This window comes from Geospiza fortis, unplaced genomic scaffold, assembly GCF_000277835.1.
Source record: "Geospiza fortis unplaced genomic scaffold, GeoFor_1.0 scaffold138, whole genome shotgun sequence".
NCBI lineage: Eukaryota > Metazoa > Chordata > Aves > Passeriformes > Thraupidae > Geospiza > Geospiza fortis.
Window position 1 is genome coordinate 3,149,298 of NW_005054307.1, and position 16,305 is coordinate 3,165,602.

The 16,305-nt window shown below is 37.1% G+C and overlaps 1 protein-coding gene across 2 annotated transcripts in view; it reads left to right on the forward strand.

Moving 5' to 3' along the window:
• Window positions 1-6,405: 6,405 nt before the first annotated feature.
• The window catches only part of THSD7A (thrombospondin type 1 domain containing 7A), a 190,082-nt gene continuing 180,182 nt past the window's right edge, over window positions 6,406-16,305 (forward strand). For both annotated transcript variants that reach the window (XM_031066748.1, XM_031066747.1), the window contains exon 1: window positions 6,406-6,805. In XM_031066748.1, coding sequence (XP_030922608.1) covers window positions 6,634-6,805 — 172 coding nt within the window. In that variant the 5' untranslated portion in view covers window positions 6,406-6,633. The remainder of the gene's footprint in view (window positions 6,806-16,305) is intronic.

Here is a 16,305-nt window from a genome sequence, read left to right on the forward strand (position 1 = left end):
AGGAGGTTCCAGTGTGGCATTCACATTCTCTGAAAAAATTCCTTCACCCAGGGTTTTTCTCCTGGGAAGTTGAAAAGCAGCAAGAGAGGCCTCGGAGAAAAGGAAAACAATTCTTATTTGCTTCTCCAGTGTTGTGCTTGTCTGGAATGTGTTTGGAGATTGTTTACCCAAAGGTGATTGCCTAATTGGATTCTGGTGTGGGTTGTTTTGACTCATTGGCCAATTAGGGCCAATGTTGGGACTCTGGAAAGAGTCATGAGTTTTCATTATTATCTTTTTAGCATTCAGTAAGTATCTTTTCTGTATTCTTTAGTATAATATAGTATTCTTTAATATAATATAGTATAATAAAGTAATAATTTAGCCTTCTGAGAACATGAAGTCAGATGCAATATTCTCGTTGGTGAACCTGTATTTTACAATAGTTCTAGGTTGTGCAGGCTTCTTTTTGGAGGTTGTGATGGGAAGAGCACACTGATCATTCCCAGCACAAATGATGGTTTTTTCCCCAAAACAGGGGTTGCCAAAAGTTTTTAAGTGAAAATTTCACCATTTCCCTCGTGCTTTTTTTTTTCCCTTTTTCATTAAGGCAGAAAAAGTAATGGAGCCAGTTTTGATCTTCCAGTCAGTTCTCATCTTTGGATAGGATCTTCTTCATGTAGTTGGCATTGAAGCCAGTGTAATCTGGGCAGAAAGGACAAGGTTAATTCACAGTTTAAAGCCAGAAAGTAAAATTAGGCAGTTTAATCTGACCTTCTTCAGTTCTTGGACCATTGCATTTCACTGTGATATTGATCTGTTTAGCCCAGTAGCCTTTGGTTACATTACCAAGTCAAAACTAACATTTTTCTTGAAAACGAAGATGGTAAATACAGTTTTTCGTCATGTATCTTGATCCAAAGCTGAGTGCCATCCTTGATAAATTCATTGATTTCTTACTTGAATTCTTCTACCTTGATCTCCCAGCAATCATTTCTAGACATCCTGTCTGTACCTCAGTGGGCTCTCCTTACAAAGAATACTTGGTTTCTGTGACTATTTCATGCCAAGGATGTTGATTTTGTTGCCTACTTTTTTTTTTTCTTTTGCAATTGAAAAACCCACCCTGTACCAATGAAGGAATGACTAGGAAAATATCTAGATTAAAAACCAAACAAACACCACCCTTTGCTCTCCAGTATAATGAAAAAATAAAATGAGAACCTTAAAAAAAGATAGATCAGTCCAAGAATTGCTATCTTAACTTAAAAAAGCAAAGAATTTATAAAACCAGAACTAGATGATGAGATGTTTCTAATCATTCATGTAAGTAGAATCTTCAATAATTTTTCAAAAATAACTTTGGCTTGTGGCAATTTTTTGTAGTAGTCTGGAAACACTGAAGAGTTTGTGTGCATTATTAATATATTCCAGTCACTTTGTACATGTAATGCTTTCTTACTTCTCTACAGCTCACACATATAACTCTTAATGTTCATAATTTTTTCTCCAAATCCATAATCTAAAAGAATGAAACAAATTCAACAGACAGGCATTGTGATACCTCTAATGTTTGCAAAAACAGTTATTCTGGGAATACCATAAATAATAGTACTACTTGTATGAAAGAGGCTGGGTGGCTTTTGCTTGTTTGTTTAAAAATCGCAAGTTTACAAAGGAGATGTGGCATAAAAACACTGAAAGGGTAAAATCAAGACCTCTTACCTGCTTTGAAAGCAAAATAGAAATTTCCAATAGCATGACATGGTCGAGTGTGACACCTAGAGGCCATATGTTTAGGATTCGTAAACAATAACTTCAGCTGCAAGTTTTGCACAGCATGTGCAATTTTGGACTTAAAGACTGGAGCAGGTATATTTTGAAAAATTAGCATAATTTTTTTTAGATTTTTCATTTTAGCACATTTTTGTGGCTTCCCTGACTAGGATCCTTAGCATTGCTATAAAGAAAAATAATAGACTCCTTCTGAATCTGGTAACGAGTTCTTAATGTTGTGCAGCAAAGATTAAAATAGCCATGTACAGCTTATTCCATCCTGAAGTACTCAATATCTAACAAAATTTTTGCAGGTCCCATCTGAAGAGAATTATTACAATATGCTTGCAACTGTACTAAAATGTCTTCATGAATGTCAGGCTCTCACACAGTGCAGAACTAGAATTTTTGGCCCATGAGTTTGTCAGGGAATGAAGAGAACAAAAGCTTATTTTAACTGCTATGTGAATTATTTAGATCATGGATATTACGAGGAAATATACATATAAGGGAACACACTGTACCTTCCTAACTTCTCTAAGTTAGGGGAGCAACCATGTCGCTACATCCTATGAAATGGATATATCCAAGGACATCCTACCTCATATGGCAACAGAACCAGATCAGCATGTTACAAATTTAGAATACTTATCAGAAATATTAGGTACTCTATTATCCAGTGGGCATTTGCTATAATAAATTCATTATAACCATAGAGCTAAATGAATCAGAGATAGATGACTTAGTTGTTTTTGGCAATATTTGTTATTTTCATACCTAAGAAGTGGGGAGAGGTCTTGCAGCTCAACCAAAACTAGCACAGTTCAGATGAAGAGGACCTTCACTTTTCTGCACAAGAAATAAAACATTTTTCACTCTTTAGAATTTGGGCTATTCTAGTATTCATTCTGGAGGGTTTTTTTGTACTAGTCTAGTATTTATGCAGCAGAGATGGTTTTCTGGAGTGCAGTTGTAGAATTTGTAAAACATCTTATATAGATCTATAAAAATTGCCTGAAACTTCTCTAAAGGTTTCTGTTTTGACCAGTCTGAAATTGAAGGCAGAAGAAAGTGATGCTGAGCATTGCTCTTTGTTGTGTATTGCTTACTCTAGCAACAAATGTGTGTATATTTTTAGTAATCTTTGCATGCTTTTTGGCCTTACTATGTGTAGAAATACAACATCATCAGGATATAAGGTAATATGATCCTCAAGCTTTGATTCATGGCTTTTCATAAAGAGAAGGGTGTGAGCATGGGACTGCCTGGTAGCAGAGGAATACTGCCAGCCTGATTCTATATTGAAATATGTATCTTTTCATTTCCCTCTTCAAAAAACAAAAGGTATTTCATGCTTACTTTGTCATCCTCTAACTCTTTAATGCTAGGAAATGTGAGCAAAGTTATTGGAATATTTCATGACTAACACTTTGTCATTTTGATAAAGATCTTTGAGGTTAGTCATACTTTTTGAAGAGAAATGAAATTTGCTAAGTTGTCAATGATTTGTTTGAGTAGTTTACAGACTTCTTGTAGTTGTTGTGCCTCAAATAAAATGATAGGATTATTTAGTTTGGAAAAGATGTTTAGGATCATGGAGTAGTCACTAACCTATCTCTGCCTAGTCCACCACTAAACCATACCCCCAAGTGCCACCTCTACATCTAAATATATAATTCTATCTCTTGAGGCTCATAGGTTGGTGCTCTAAGAAGCAACAATTGCCCTATTAAGTTTGTGATATGCATACTAATGTCAATTGTAGTTTATTTCTATGCTTTGTCTAGAGGCTTCTTCTCAGAAATACTTAACCATATATTTGGGAATGTCTAAGCCATAAACAACCAATAAATTATGATTGTTAAGTATATATTAGAAGATTGCCAGTAGGCTGGAAATAGTGCACTGGAGGGAGGTCCCATGTTCACTGTACCAAATGGGAGAGGATAACAGGGCATCAGGTACACTGGAAATGGCTAACAACAGCATTCCCAGAAAGGGATGCTGACAGCCACTAAAACTTAAAATCAGGATATATTCCCTCTTGTTTGAGAAGTCTAATTCCTGCGGTTAGTTTGGTGAGGTTGTTGTTGTTGGTGTTTGTCTTCAGGCACCAGCCTACTCTTTGGCCTGGGGAATCACTGGCCTTTCCCTATCCTGAGTAAAAGATGAGTGCATGTAAGGCATAAGCAACTGAGTCCCAAAACCAGCTCTTCAGAAATCCTCTTTTTTTCCAGACACACAAATACTTTTGCATAATAAATATTCCTTGCATTTTGTCTCTGCGACCTATTTCTGAACAATTTTAATTCACTATATCTTCTGTCAGAAAATAAAGTGGAGTTATTATTTTGTGGTTCATTGATTTTTTTGACTGATAAAATGGTAAAACCATGAAAAGTAAAGTGAAAATATTTTACTTTGATAATCTATATTTTAATGGTTTTGAAACATGCAGTTCTATAGTTGCACAAATATAAGAAAATATTTGAGTGTTTGTGTACATGTGCTTACTCTCTCTCATGATGCTGCTTTGTTCTGCTGTCAAAACCCACTTTGATTCATTGTGCCAACTACATGGATGATCTGTTCCCTGATGATGTTTCCAGATGATCTGAGTCACGTACAAAATATTCTCAGAGGCTTTCTTTATACATTCATTAAAAATTCCAGATAGAATCCATTGTATTTAATAACTCTGAAAAGGGTGCCTTTTCCCCTACTCTCTCTATAAACTTGAGTCTTCCTCTCATGCATAGCTCTGGCTAAAAAGCCAATGTTTATTCTTATTTTTTCAAAGGAATATATAAGCTACATATGTTTTAAGTATGCAAGTCAATACAGCTATTGTCATAGATTTCCTGAGGTTCTTAAAACTTCTGTAAACCCTTAGATTCTTAATCCTACTTTTCATAAATTGTGAAGCTGGCATTATTTTTATTATGTCGAATATTCCCAAGTACCTCTGCACAGTTTGTTAAATAATGTGCGTGTGATTAAGCACATTAACACAGATGTACCTTTAAAATTGATGTAAATCAATGAACTCAGAAAAAATTTTGGTTTATATCAGTGTTCTCTCTAGTACAAGGCAAAGGCTGAAGAGGAAACCATGCTTTCTAAAGCTAAAACAGCATGATGTAGAAGTGAATAAAATGTATCTCCTGAAGTGCTTTTAGCTGAGGGTACAAGTTCTGGATCAGGATGCTATAAATTTGTTAAGATCATGGCTTTCTATGTATCCCTTATCAACCTATAATCTCCTGATTGTTGCCTGTTTTTCAACAGCTGAGGAACAGTAATCCACACTTGCTTATCTCTCTTAATCACAGCCTCATGGTGCTATAGCTCCCTGAGCCTTTAATTCCCTCTTAGAGACGTAACAGAGTGGAAAGTAAACAAAGACGAATTTGCAACCTTCAACATTGCTAATTTGCTCTGATGTCAGAATATTTAAACAGGCAAGGACTTGGGAATTATTTGATCACAACTGATTTTAATCTAATGCATGTGAAAAGGCTGAGTCTGGGAAGGTTGTGCAAAATGACAGGCGTCCCAAGAGAGGTTGACTGAAGGTTTCTTCTTTAAACAACAATAGCTCCATCATTTTTCAACTCTGCATCCTGTGCTCTTACTGTGTATTTTTGTTTGCAATTTTAATATAACTTTCTGAATATGATATTGGTTTTCTTTAAAATTCCTCATTTGCTTCGCAGTTTATAGGTGTAAGAAGCCCAATCTTTAGGCTTGTTAAAGTGTCTGTTCACTGCTTAGTGGGTGGGAGAGATAAAGATCCCTATTTAAAAAGCTTTGTCTCTCTCCACGTTTTTGTACCATCTTGACAGCCTAATGTAGCCTGCATACTTTCATATGTAAAATGATTGATAACTTGATCTTCAAATTATTTTAAATTACACAGTTGACGTTTATGCATGTATCTATGTGTACATACTTGCTGGATAAGAAAGGATGTTATCTTCTTTTATATATTATGTGCACACTTTGCCTACCACAGAGGTGATGGGCTTACACATACATACACATTATCATACACACATATTCATCTTTCCTCAGAGCAGATAGCTGTATGCCATTACCTGAAATAGATTTGATAAATATATGCAAGACAAGGTAGTGTTTTTTAATTTTTTTTCTAGTTTTTCTTCAATTTCCCTTCATATGGTCTTAATTGTCTGTTCAATGCATCTGTAATCACTTATTTTTTTGTTGTTTACAAAATGGTTAATGCAGCGTACATAGTGTTACCAGGACAAATGTCTGATGCTCTCTTAATTGTTATATATTGTTCTGTTTATATCTGTTCTGGTCGAATGACTTGTGTTTCTGAAGCATGTCTGATGATGATTTCTTCTTTTCTTCTTCGTGTGTATCATTTGGGATATTCCAGGGAGAGACGTGTCTGGGAAGCCAGCCTTTTGCAGTCACTCTCTGCGCTGAGATTACAGCGCTGGGCTATTTGTGTTTCTCCTCATCCCTGTTTCTCTGTCTCTCACTCTCTCCAGCTGGTGTAAATGACTGCTGCTGCCTCCCAGAGCAAGATAACCTGCTCAGTCAGCTGGAGCCCCCTGCGGACAGCTGTCTCGCTTTTAGCTGATGGAAAAATGCTATAAGCGCTGAATGGAAGAGCAGCGACCATACCGGCACGAGGAGCTGCTGCAGCAGCAGCCGGAGCCAGCGCCAGCGAGGACTCTATTGTTCCCTGGTGTTAAACAGCTTCTCCTTCCCAACTGCCATGCACAGCGGCGGGAGAGAGCTTTGCGGTCCCTTTCTCCCCGCGAAGCAATTCTGAGGAGGGGAGGATCGTCTGAGGAAGGTTCGGTGGCGGTGCTGCGGGTTCCGGAGGCGGCTGCAGGCGGCATGGGGCTGAGCGAGGGGAGCGCTCCGCTGCGCCGCGGGCCGGGGGCTCCTGCCGTGCCCGCCCGCTGCGGGGCGGCTCTCGGGATGCTGCTGATGCTGCTGCTGCTGGCGAGCTGGGACACCCGTGCACAAAGTGAATTTCAAACTTCGTCGGTGTATTTGTGGAAGACTGGTAAGTCAGGGTGCTGTGATAACGCAACAGCAGCGTGTCGAGTTTTTGTTGTAAGTAATGACCTTTTTGTGTGCTTTGTGTATGTGGAGGGAGAAAGTTAATCTAAATAACTAATGTTTGCTGGCAGGATTATATGAGGAAAATAGGTCATTTTACAGGATTCCACCATCCAGGCAAATATTGCAATTAAAAAACTCCACATTTTAGTCTGTGGCACTGTTACTTGTATCTCTTATATATTTTAATTCTGTTTAGCAGCTCTGTGTTGTACATAAAGGTCAGAGCATTAGTGCCTGTCATCAGTGAGAAGGAACAATTATTACAATTGGAGTCAGCATTGTTAAAAGTGCTCTAAACATACTGAATTTTCACAAAGAAAGATGTGATTCAGCACATCTAATCTTTGTGTCCTGTACTGACATGTAATATATTCAGTGTGGTAATTGATGGGGAGTTGGGTTTGTTAAATTTAGGTTTATTCCATGGTATATAGGACACGTGAAAGCTAATGATGGATTAGGTGAAATAATCCAAGTGATGCCAGATCTCATAACCAAAGAGCCAAAGGCAAATAGGCTATGTGGATTCAGCACCACAGTAGATGGATAATTTCCCCTACTTTGATCCTAATGAGTTACGTGTCTGTTTTAAAGATTGCATAGTCATAACAGTGTTTCAACATTAACTCTCCGTTAAAAACCAGTGGGGGAATTTTCCTGTGTCTGTTAATATATTACATTAATTCAGAACTTAAGCAGTGATGAATATGTACATTTTAGTTGTCCTGATACAGTTGCAGTTCATATGTAAGTAGACTCAAACTCTCATTTAGGAAATTTAAAAATTTCTGACTGGGAAATATTTCACATTGCCTTTGGCAGTTAGCTTCCTTTCCTGTGTGTTGCCAGGAACAAAACAATCCAAAAAGTAGTAGATTTGTTTATAAAGTGGTTTTTCATTAAAGGATATTACAATAGGAGAGATTGCAAATTAATCATTTGTCTGAAAAATAACTTGGAGAAGACAGTCTCTTTCCTAGATTGAGGAACACTGCTTTCTGCCACAGAAGCAGATCAATTTACAATTACAGTGATATCCTGAATTTTTTAAGAGGCTCCATCTATCCAGCTGCTCAGAGAGGAGATTAAAAGGAAATTCATTTAAACAAGAAGACAAGCTCTCCAATAACACTAGAAAGAGAAATCTGAAGAAGGGAAAATCCTTTGCAACTTCCACTTCTGACTGCAAGATGGGTTACACAATGACAGTGACCTTTTTTTCCCTTTAAATTGTTGACAAATTAAAAACAATTTACAGTTCCATTACAGATCTGTAAATGTTCAACACACACTTAAAAAGAGGTGATATATATGCACAGGTTTATGGAAAGACACAGTAATAATATAACATTTTCATAAAGCATTTCACATTTACCCTAAGTTGCTAGGCATCAGCAGAATAAACTCTCCAGCATTTTATTATGTCTCCATTTAACAGTGTAATGGTTTGTATTTAAAAATGTTAAAACAGTAACGTAGTTTCAGGATAATAATAATTCTCGTGAACTACTACTTAAGAACATGTGCAATCAGTTTGCTATGCACTTAACTCCACTTACTTGCACATGGTACACGTGCTCTGAAGTCATGTCAGCTAAACCAGCACCAAGGAAACTGTGTTGGCTTTTGTCTTCACCCCCTTTCTCCCTTCCTGGCAAAGACTGCTCTTAAGAAACTTCTGTGTAGGACAGGTATGATCCAATTACTTTGCCTGATGAAGAGCTAGCTCTTCCCTTCATCTTTTCTTCTGTGACATCTCTCGCCTGTTTTGCCTACAGTAAGAAATACTGCAGCCATAACATCAGTGATGAAATGGAAACAAGATGAAAAACAAGTAATGAAAAACAAGAGTGGCTCCTTTCAGATGATGAAAGGCAAGATGTAGTGAATAAGACACTGCATCTGTGTTTGGCTCCAAATTAAATTTTTGCGCTCTTTTTCTCAGCTGTGTATTGAATTCTTTTGTTTTCCCTCCCTCCAGTCGTGGGAGGATCTAGAAAGTGAGCTGGAAGAATTGCTGGTCAGTGGTCTGAAGTGACATGTAGTATGGGATGTACAGAGTTCAGCTAAAGTATCAGAGAGAAAACCAAAACTGAACAGTAGTGAGCTCATGCACTTCAGATGATATTTTCCTTCTTCTGTGAATGAGAGAGGTCAGGAGAATGTGGCTGAGACTTTGTCAAGGCAATTAGCTGGATTTTATAGGCCTTTTGGGACCTCTTATGTCCATTTTTTGAGAGCCATGCTATTTTTGTATTGAATTTAGTCTGTCATCAGCTTTTCTAAGTGCTGTTCATGACTTGCATCTGTCTTGTTTTTATTTCTAAAGGTTTTTGAAGTAATGTCTACTCTGTGTCTTCTATACTGCTTTACTGCATTATGTTTTCTTAAGGATGCCCTTGACAATAATCTGCAAGGACTATGATGTTTGAGTTGAGGCATGCTTTGTTTTATATAATAATAGTTTCTTTTTTATGCTTTCTTATGTTTATGGGGTTTGAAGGGGTTTTTTGTTTTGCTGGAAAGAGGGGAGGAGTGTTCTAATTCAAATTTCAAGTGTTTGCTTTCAATCCATGAAAAACTCTCAGAGGACCTGATTTCCTGTTTACTACCATCCTCCAGTCCACTGCCATAAAAATCTGAGGTTTTTGCAATACTCAGTTTATCCATTTGGGGGTTTAGTTATCTTTCATTCAATATATACAATGTTGTGAATAATCTGCTTTGAGCAGGGAGGTTGAGCTAAAAGTAATCTCCAGAGGTGCCTTCTAATTTCCACCCATCCTGTGATATGGGTGCCATCACTAAGTCATTTTTACTTCTCCAGCTGAAACTGCTTTGAAATTTTGGCTTTTGTTACTTTTTTTTGATCTCTTGAGAGAATGGGTATTTGATGTTCTGGTGTGTTTAATGGACCTTCAGAGTTTTGAATCACATTTAAATGAGCATAGTTGATTACAGCTTCAAGTGATTAAACTACATTTCTCACCAAACTTTCTCATTCCATTCTGTGCAGACCTGGTGTATGCATTTTATTCAGTTACAAATACACAGTTGGTTCATTTTGTGTGGTCACTGGGAAAGCCATCTCGGTTTTTTAACATAAACTAAAGCAAAGTGATGAAACAGCAAGATTCCCAGTGTTGAGTCATGGTGTGGATCTGATTCATGATCTGAGCTAGACAGCAGCAGCTTTTAGCCACTCATGGAAGAGAAGTTGTGAAACTGGGGACTGGTGATTATATTGGTGTGGGACAGACACAGACTGCCAAGTGTTGAACTATTTATGTTGAAAAGATGTTTAATGGCATGTTTTGTTCGTGAGTAATTTCCTTTCTCCGATTTAACTGATTTAATTTACAATGAGCAGTTGTTTGCTTCAGTTTCTACACTGCTGCACTGAACTTCTGTGAGTTTCTCAAATGCCATTTTTATTCTACCTTAACTTTTACGATTTGCTTTAGAATTTTGCTGAATATTATTGAATTTAATCTGAAGGGGAGTTGTCAAGACTGGAAGAAGGCTCTTCTCAGTGTTGCCAAGCAATAAAACAAGAGGCAATGGGCAGAAACTGATGCACAGGGAGCTCCATCTAAATACAAGGAGGAATTTCTTTACTGTGCAGGTGACCATACACTGGAACAGACTGTCCAGAGGGGCTGTGGAGTCTCCCTCACTGGGGATATTCAGGAACTGTCTGGGTAATCCAGGCAATCATGTCCTGTGTGTTCTGGGATGACCCTGTTTAGGTGGAGAGGTTGGACCAGATGACCCACTGTGGTCCCTTCCAGCCTCACCCATTCTTTGATTTTCATATTCAAAGACCCTTATGATCTTATGATACTGCCCACCGTGGGCTAAGATGTTGTTGTATCTGTAAGTTCTGCAGTGAACAGTGTGATCACTGCTGATTCCTAAATGAAGACACCCATGAAATTTTCACTTTTTTCCCTTTACATGAAGATGCATATTTTTCTTAGTCTCTCATGTCATCATGCAGGACATGTATTTACCATTCCTTTACACAACTGACTAAACATAGGTGCTTCTTGCCCCATTTGTCTCTTTTACTTCTTCTACCCTCTCCTTCATGTGTTTTGTTTAATGAATTCACATGCTGATCTGTGATGTGCTGTCAGTGTTGGGTGTAATGCTTGCCTACAGTTATTATGAAATCTCTCTCTCTCTCTCTATATATATATGTTATATGCTGAATAATTACTGAAGAATGCACAAAATCAGCAAGGTTTGATTACATTAAAACAGCTTGAAATAGTGCACATGACACCTTTGAAGTGGAAGATGCAGCATTGGGTTAATATCTCTGTAACAAAAAATCCAGGAGGCAGTGCCTTTTCCACTATTATTTGTTTAAAAGACTTGATCAGATCTCAGATAATGTAGGTTGGTGTAGCTCTGCAGAATTATTTGAGATATCTGCAACTGTTGATACTGAGGCTTGGTTATTGGTATAACAATTGCAGTTGGACATTTCCCCTTCTTTTTAAATAAGGGTAGAACTTGAACTAGGCTTTCTGCAGGTAACAGTGCTGTTTTAAAATTAAAGTGGAAAGAGGAAAAAGGCCTTGTTTCCTGAAGAGAACAACTAAGTATCTATATTTTCCTGCTTGTGTTGTGTCTCCTAGGTGAGAATTGGTCCTTAGATGATAAATTGTTCAACCTTTGTTGCAGTCAAGAATTAGAGGAAAGGCAGTAATATGTGTGTAGGCAACATACAGAATATCATAGTACTTTTGGGGTAGTGGAGGCCTGGAGTGAAACCAAGGGGCCAGGTGGTTTCCACTGGGGCCGGAGGGGCGTTGCAAACTCTGCAGGCAAGAGCTCTTTTCAATCACTTTTTGATCTTTTTCAAACAGTATCTGTATGTGATTTATTCTTGTTCCATTGCCTTGGCAAGAGGGCTACACAAAGGCCTCCTAGTTCCAGAGCCTGTAAACAAATGTTTTCTGTTTCAAGGCGTTACTTTGGGATCTTGTAACTAAATCACTCTTCACTGCTTCATATGAACTTGGGTCTTAATATTCTTCTGATTTTCAGCCTCTTGGTTTCCTACTTACCCATGGAGAGTAGCAAATGCAACATCTGTACCATTGCATCCCTGTCAGGTTTTACATTCTAAGGGCCAAATCTAGTTTAAAAATAGTTTGGTTTCAAAAGTGGAATTTTCAACAGTTCTGAAATTCCTTTTCTAACATCTTTGGTGCCTAAAACTCATAAAATCACAGAATAAAAAGTCTATTTTATTTTCCCTCTGTATGACCCTAGGACTGTCCTATTTTCACTGCACTGAGTGTTCCTATCTCATATTAATGCCTGAGGAGGACAGAAGTCCTTCCTAGGACTGGCAATCCAGCAGGCATTTCAAATTGTACTTAAATATACACTGACAGGAATTATCAGAAGGGAAGAAGGAGAGAGAAAAATTACCTAACCAAACCTCTGATTAAAGCAAGCCTCTCAAGGGCTGTGTCATCTTGTTTGTTGGAGCTGTTCCATTATATAGGTGAAACTCCCCCATTTGTTCCAGTATTCCTTCCTTTTTTTTGTTTGTTTGGCTTTTTGGTGATTTTAAATTTTTTTTTTTGTTTTTAAAACCTGAGTAAAGACTCCTTGCAGTAATTGCACCTTGAGACTGAAGACAGATAAGCCTGTGTCAGTAACTAGGAAACTCCTGATTTTAAAGAGATTATGAAGAAATGATCTGAAGAGGAGGATTAGATGCTAGGGAAAATGCTAAATGAGAAAAAGATGTTTTATCTTGAGGCCTAACTGTCAGGAAGGGAATTCATATATGATGATGAAAGAGGGCAGTGAGGACCTCTTCAAGGGAAAATTAAGCCCTGGTTATAGCATGGTGAACTTCAGCTGGTGCCTGCATATCCTTGAGGAGATAGGTCTGTCAAGATTTTTAAACTGTCATTGATTGTAAAAGGTGTTTTGGGGGATTCATCTTTTTGATTCTCTGGTCTTCAGTTACAGAATAAGATAAAAGGAATATTAAGAAAAACTGTATTTCATCACCTTTTCAAAGAATAAAAATTATTCAAGCAAAATGTGCTAAAGAAACATTACTGCTAAATATAAATGATCCTCCAGGATCGAATCTGATTAAATGTTGGTTACACATACATTGCATAAATTCATATTAATTAGAATTTATCACTTTTATTACACTCTGTTATGTGCATCTAAGCAACCACACTCTTTGCTGTCATCTCCCAGTTAAATCTGATTTTATAGTCAAATAGGACTTGTCTATCTGGGTCTTGAATAAGGACATATTCATTTTCATTAGGCATGTTCATCACTGTTGCTCTTTGCTCTCATTTATAAAATATCCTTTCAGATACTTTATTCAAAAGAAATTTTGCAAAGCATGTGTTAAGTCTTTGATTAATACAAAAGACTTGTAGTGCAGCCTGGCAACAGAATATTTGGCAGAGATGCAGAAAATGGGTTCTTTAAGGAAATTATTTATAAATGTTGTTTAGTATTCTGTCCTTATTTAACAAAATCAAAGTAAATATTTAAATGTTTGGATAAAAATGTTGTGCTGTGAAATTCTTTTTCTTATGCATCTACTTTTCCATATTTGAAGTAGGAAAATAGGAATGTGTGGCTGATATTATAAACGTCTAGTTAAGATAAACAAGTATTATATGCTAGGGTAATGGTTGATTTCACTTGGAGGATGGCATTTTGAAGCTGTCAGAAAAGTCAAAAATGGTAGTTGGTAATGTTGTACTGGTAGCAGAGGATGTCTGGATTGTTTTTAGCGAGTGCCCTGAAGTGCTTGTGCTAACTGGATCAGCTCAATCCCTCAGCTCATAGGGATGCTGCAATAGGAGAATGCCTCAAAAGCTATGGGTTTTATTCTGCAGGCTGGGATCCAGTCTTGAATTAATTCAGGTTTTTTAATACCTTATAGACCAGGGTTTAACTTTACAGTTCCCTATTTCACTTGATGTAATTTTCATCCTGTGTGTCCACTGAGTTTTTCAGATAACAGAAGTGTGTATCTTTTAACACAATAACTCCAGATTTAACAGAAAGCCCAATTCCCATAATAGAAAGCACAGTATTATCAAAGACAAGTAAGAATCAATATTTTGAGTTAAAATTTTCAATGGTATAAATTAAATTGTTCATTAAACTTTGTATTGTAAGTAATTTCTGGGGTAAAGGAAAATACATATATTAATCCTGTTTATTGTAATGTCCTGGATTCACATGTCTTTTTTTTTCTTCTATTCTTCTGTGGTCTCTTCAAAAACAAGTCCTCTCTTTGTAACAGGGCAGAATGACCTTTTTTCTGGATGCATGTCTAGTCAAAATCTCTGTTTCTCTTTCATAGACTAGTAAAGCTGAAAAAAGTGATGGGTTCTTTAGGTGGGTAGAGATATGTTAAAATTCTCGATAACGGAAGTTTAAGACCTGGTGGGTTTGTGTAGCACCACAGAGAAGATGATGGGCTGACAGAGCCCACAGTGGGAGGCAGCAGTAGCATTGGCTTGGGTTCTAATTATGGCTTCTTCTTTCTTCTTCTGTCTGTTTCTGTCTGATAAGACAGAAAAATTATATGGAGTCACTAAAGTAATGGAACAATTAGAAGAGAGAACCATATAGAGAAATCCTAAAAATTCATATTATTGGGTAAAAGTTTTCCTAAATAATCACAATTTAAAAAACTGTATTATATAGATATTAAAGCTTAGTCAAATTAAATACAAGCACTTTTGTTACTGCTAGCACAAATTATTCTCCCCTAGGAAATCCCATCTTTGACCATTTTCATATGAGTGCTGTACAGTGTTAAACTTATCAGTGTCTGGAATTTCAAACAAAATCCAACAGCCATTTATTGTTGCAATCAGCATGTTCTCAGCATTAATTAGCACTGTGAGTTTTGGTGCTGCTGACATTGCTCAAAGTCATCAGTAGACCACAATAGCTGGAGGTTTTGAAATTGCTTTCTGTACTTTGTGAGCATTGCCAAGATTGTTTTGACAATTTCATGTCTGTGGAATAGAGAAGGGAAATCTGGTGTGTTTGCATGGATTCAGGGGAGGAGTGCCATGAGATGCAGGCCTCACTGAGTGGCTCAAGTGGAGGTTTCTTGTGTGATCCCTTGTGAATGATGTTGCTAGAAAGCAAGCTTTCCAATGTCCAAATACCAGTAAGAGATTTCCATAGATATTTTGAGGGGGAAAGAGATTGTGTGACCATTCCTCACAGTGTGTATTATATAGAGTGAGTTTGAGGGTACTAATTGGAAAGGGTTTCTGATGTAGTGAGACAAACATTTTTAAGATTGATGACATCCACTAATCCAATAAGAAATTTCTTAATGAGAGGCATTATTACTTTCCACCTCCTGTATTATGCAAAATGAAATGTTTTATTGGTGAACAATAGTATAACTCTCCTTATGTGTGCTGGGGAATAGCTATATTACCACTGAGCCATTAGAGAAATAGAGAATAGAACAGAGAGAGATTGTTTTATAATGGCTTGTGTTTGTACAATGCCTAGCACAACTGAATTATCTTCATTTGCTAGTGTTCCTATGTTCCACAGCTTTATACAAAACAACATAATTACGACTTGTTAAAGATGCTGTTTACAAAGATCTGAAGATAATTTATTAACATTCTAAATGAGCATCCAAATAACAAGTGCCAAAAGTAGTTCAAATAGATGATATCAAGATGCTGTACTAGAGGATACTGGAGGAGAGAATTATTTTCATAAGAAAATAACATCATAAAAAACCTTGGAAAGCTGATTTTATGGGTGATAGTTCCAAAATGCATTGTTGGGAGAGGATATTGGGAGAAGAGGCATGTTTGCAAAAGTTCCTGAGTGTTTCTGCATTCACAGATATAGCAGTGATGCCTTCTTCTTGCAAGCAGCAAAACTCTTGTTTTGAATTTTATGTGAATGTGCTTGATTATCCTAAAAGATCCCTTGTGTTGTGTAAAATTTTGCTTGTTTTGCAGTGTTCTACTGGTGGTTTAATCAAATACACGTTGTGAGGAATGTTTTGCTTGATTTAATTTTCCTGTGGTTTTCAATCAAAATAATTCCTGGATTAGAGGAAGAGGGTAAAGCAAGAAAGGGAAAAAAACATTAAAGTAGTCATAAGACTGCTACATCTTGCAACAGAGAACATAAACCTTATTTGCAAAAGTTGTATTATAAGCTAATAAAGAGGCTGGATCTTGAATCCAGTCTCAGTTCCGCACATGACTTGCAGAGGTGACCCTGGGAATCTGCTTGTCTGTAAAGTGCCATTTACATGAATATAGTTTTCTATAGGTCTATGCAAAATCAGAACAGAGGAAACTTTGAGTCTTGAGGTTTTTGATACAGTTGTTAGACAGTACCCAAGATACCAGTGCTTTAGCACACTCATAGTAC